This window comes from Varroa jacobsoni, unplaced genomic scaffold, assembly GCF_002532875.2.
Source record: "Varroa jacobsoni isolate VJ856 unplaced genomic scaffold, vjacob_1.0 scaffold_756, whole genome shotgun sequence".
Lineage (NCBI taxonomy): Eukaryota > Metazoa > Arthropoda > Arachnida > Mesostigmata > Varroidae > Varroa > Varroa jacobsoni.
The window spans coordinates 91,394-96,017 of NW_019213658.1; the positions used below are offsets into that span (position 1 = coordinate 91,394).

General features: G+C 40.0%; 1 protein-coding gene across 1 annotated transcript in view; it reads right to left on the bottom strand.

Moving 5' to 3' along the window:
- Positions 1 to 1,055: 1,055 nt before the first annotated feature.
- Positions 1,056 to 4,624, bottom strand: part of LOC111263326 (molt-inhibiting hormone) — a gene marked incomplete at its 5' end in the record, with an annotated part of 5,432 nt that continues 1,863 nt past the window's right edge. The window contains 1 exon segment of the mRNA XM_022838298.2: positions 1,056 to 4,066. Within this exon segment, the coding sequence (XP_022694033.1) occupies positions 3,961 to 4,066 (106 nt within the window). The 3' untranslated portion in view covers positions 1,056 to 3,960.

The window sequence follows — 4,624 nt, forward strand, 5'->3', positions numbered from 1 at the left end:
TCGGTGCGAGTGTATTTTAGCAACCATTGCTACATGACAATTTCGCTGAAAACAACAAGGTCCTGTCTTTCAGGTGTTGTCAAACCAAATCTGAAGACAGCAGTTGTATTAAACTAGTGTTAAGATTTGCGAAGGTTCTGTAAGCTGTTTTAAGTATCCCACCGGGCGGCTAGAAGGAGCTAGTTGTTTGAGACAATGCTTGACTAGGGCAGCACCGCAAGACAAAGGTTCGGACTATTTATTAAGTAGTCTTTCCCTACCTGTCGATTGGTGGTATAGTTGGATTAGGTCTTGATTGAAACTATGCACTTTTGTGGGGTTACATACCGTACCAAGTAAGGTCGACACGCGAGGTTTCGGACGCAAGGCCTACTTCTTCAAGGCAAACTTATTAAATTAGAAATCGGTGTTACATATGTTATTGAAAAACACTCCCTTGGGGAACTCTACCTAGATCGGCCGGAAACTTGCTCGGCAATCTCTTAGTCTACTGGCTAGATATCTCTGTCTTCCGTTTAGCCTTATCTAAATCATCTCACGTTTTAACGCTGACCCAATACTAAAACGCTATACATTAAAAATCAAGGAAATTTAAATGATTAGGCCAATGACAGCAAAAGTATCGTTCGGTAGTAAGTAAAATATGCAGTTTCGTCCTATATTCTCCTTGGCCAGTGCTGTGTCTGCTGCTTTAACCCTTTGTTTGTCTTGGCCGAATCTCTATCAGAATATGCCTAGTTTTGTGTCGCTTGCCAATTGAACGGATGAGACGAACTATTTAATATCATGCTTATGTTTACAATGAGATAAAAAGTACGAAGGGAAAAGAAAGGCTGGCGCATTCGTCATGTTGACAGTTAGCCAGAACGAGGTTCACCAAATGTACCGTTATCTATGACTGTGGACTAAGAGAAATACAGATCTGCACTTTTTCCTCGAGCGAATTTACTAGCTAAGCTATATAATGTACTTTTAACGTTTTTGCCATCCCAGGAACGTCCTGAACTCGCTCGGAGTTGGATCTAACAAACAAATATTCTACTAGTAAAGATACGTTGTTTTTCACACGATTGTACACCATCAGGTTGTACTATTAGTTCTTTATTTAGTTCCGTTGCGGCTGTTAGTACAGATCCTGCTATTTGCTGCAATATCGTCTTCAGGATGATCATAATTGTTGCTGCTATCGGTAATGTTGTTTTCTTAACGGAGGGGTCATATATTACATAGGGACATCTTGAGCGGTTCGGACGCATCACTCGGTTCAAGGGGCTTCTACCATTATTGATGATAGGCGTATAGCATGCAACACAAGAATGGCCAAGCCGAGAAAGCCAATTCCTTGCCAGGGCTTGCTGGTACGATATAAATAGTAACGGTCGTTTAGATCGCATGTTGAAGCCCTTTTCACCTTACGAATAGATTCTCAGATGATTGAAAGCTGAACGCGATGAAAGATATCGAGGCCCTTGCGTTCCGTAAAATACAATGACATCTTGACAGACATTTCAATGACTGTCAGCGTTGAATGACTCAAAGCCGCTGCTTGGCAAACAAACCGCGTCAATTAAGCTTTTTTTTTCCGAATTAACCATACAATAACCAGGCTTTGTATTATGATGGACTTTTGGAGATTTCCAACCTACCTGACAGCATAAAGGTACGCCTTCGTTTATGGCACTGCTCCTTCATATGCTTCTGCAGGTACACGTAAAAACAATGAAAATATGATGCTAGTGTTTCGCAAACGACTGCGTTTCAGCCTGATCATTTGTGCGTATGCATCTCTGTGACGTTCGCAACAGGACGTGTTCGCTGGGATTTTATTTTCAGTTGCCAACGGGAGAAGAACGCATGAAGGAGATTCGAGTTATGAGCTAACCTCAATGCGCTGTAGTGTTCAGATCGTGATCATCGTAATTGAGTGCTAGGTCCAACGTCTACGAACACTTACCTATTACCGCTCGACGCGTTCTGTTCTAATTACGTGGTTTCTGGGTCTCTATCTCTTCCATCAAGTATTTGTTCATTCGATATTTTGTTTTAGTGGCGGATCTAAGCATTGAATAATTTTGGGGCTGAACTATTTAGATGATTGATTTCGATGGAAAGAGCAGCCGGTTTGCACTATATATTGCTTTGGGCCATTTTAGCTTACTTCCTGTTGTTTAGACTTGCTGTCTAGCAGTTGAAATGATCTTCTCGATAGTTTTTCCTTGATGACAACGGATTTTGTGGGATTTGTATGTGACAATCAGCAGACTCGCAAACACTGATCAATTCAAGCTCGATAATGAACAGCCGGGGAAACGGAAACTGTCTGATTAGTCTACGGAAGAAAAAACAATGCAAAAAGCTAAACGTCGAAAAGAGTTGTAAACATGAGGAGATGTTGTTGTTATCGCCGCCGCCGCCGCCGTCGTCGTCGTCGTAGTCGTCGAAATCAGAAAATAAGTTAAAAAAAAGTGCATCAAGGTGACTACAACTACCAGGTCAACTTAGTGAGGAGTCGAAAAGGCGTACTCCCCATTGTTGCTGCTGGAGCACTTTTGTTTTGGAAATGATTGACAATAATAATTAATACAACAAATGATTCGAACGTTGTTGTTGTTGTTGTTGTTTCTGAAACGTCGCAAAACTACGCCGCCCATTCTGTACTACTGAATGTTTGTCGTCATCATCATAAGCATCAATAGTGTTACTAGCATAAATTATTAAAGTTATTATCTCACGTTCCATGGTACAATATAATCTCCCTTTCTTTACATGTACGCTTCTTAATATTTGTGATATTTATCTCTATCTTTCCGTTTTTCTCTTTTTAATAAAATTGTTACAATTGTAAAATGATCCATAATCATTAGATCATGCGTTAGACATACCGTAGTCGGCAACACAATTTCTTTTAGCCGTAACTTGTTTTAAATATTAATTACTCTCATAAGTATAATCTTATAATTAATAGGTTCTCTATTGAAAAATATTTAATTTAATCTCAGTGTTATATTATAATTGTACAGTATAAGTATGCATGGTAACTCATAGACGCCGTTTTGAACCGCACATATTGCTCTAGCAGCATATACAGTAGAATTGTATATATGTCGCCAGCGGCCTCCTATGCACGCATGTTTGAGTGTATATATAATTATATATATATGTATGTATAAGTGATCTAGATTTACTGTATATATAGAGATTCTCAATATATATATATTTATGTGTATATATATATATAATCTTTTTGCTTTATATATATATAGTGTTGCCATGTAGGCAAATGAATTGAGATTAAAAATAGGCCTACAGTACAACGGCAACAACAATCGAAGCGATGATGGTGATGGTGACGGTGATGATAATGGTAACCGCAGTGAATATTTACCAAGGGAATGACAAGATTTCTAGGTATTGATCCTTTTTATGTTCATTGGCTAGCTGCTAAAAATCTATTTGTTTGTAACTATTATCATAAGGGTGACGACAACGATGCCAAGTTACTAATATTATAATTACTAGAAATTATGTTACTGCTGCGGCAGGTCCTAGTAAGTGTGATTGTTGTGGGAATTGCAACAGACCTCCTTTTCTTCTTCGACTCGTCTTGGTGATAGTCCTGATGGTGAATAGTCGTGTTTGGCATAATTAAATTAGCCACTACTCCGATCGAAGTAATTCGTGTTTTTGACAGAGTTTCTTTTATTGTTGTTGTTGTTGTTGTTGTTGTTGTTGTCGTTGTTGATTGAGGTTTTGTTTTTATCGAATATTTGGCTTTTTCACAGGTCCGGTCGGCTTGCTGCGCCGCGCTAGCTGTTGGTAAGTTCACGATAACGTCTGACGTGAAAATTGCCGTTGGGAAAAATTCGACGACAGTTGGGATCGTTCTTCTAATCGTTCTTGTTGGTGCTTCTGTTGAGAATTTTGCTGAGGCTTGATGATCGACTTGCGGACTGGACTGCATCAGCCTGCGAGTGTGTTGATCATTTTGTAGACGTCTCCCATCTCCTTTTGTATCATTAGAGCTTGTAAGCAGTTGCGAAATACCTCGTTGCGGTAGCAGTCTTTCCTGGAAAGTGAAAAAACCGTACTGGTAAAAATGTCGTCTCGTTGAAACTCATGTCTGTCAAAACCGCTGTTGTTTTTCTACCAATTACAGAACACGTTCAACAGCAAAGAGTGTTAGCAAAACTCTAGAGGAAGCACCGAAAATTCTTTTAGGTGGCCATTGAGGCCTATTTGTGACACAAATAAGCCTATATCCAAACCTAATAGGTATATATTGCAATTTATCTCGAATGTTCGCGAAACGGATAATTGTTTTGGCGACTTCTCTTACGAGTGGAGTCAACAGGAGTCATCTGTACTCACGAAAGCGAGTGTCCAAGACACCATTGTTATCAAAAAGAGGCTCTCGTGTTTCATAATATTGCCATTAGATCAGGTGACCGCGCAAAACTCCAACGAGACGCGGCCGGTACAGCGAGCGGTTGCTATTCGCTAAGACGGTCTGTCGTCCTCCGAATTGTTTGAGCAGCGCGCCAGATACGAGTCAGCCCAATGTTGGAGAATCCGCTGTCGAGTGGATAGACATCTTTCAAGAATGGCCCGTACGGACATTGAATAA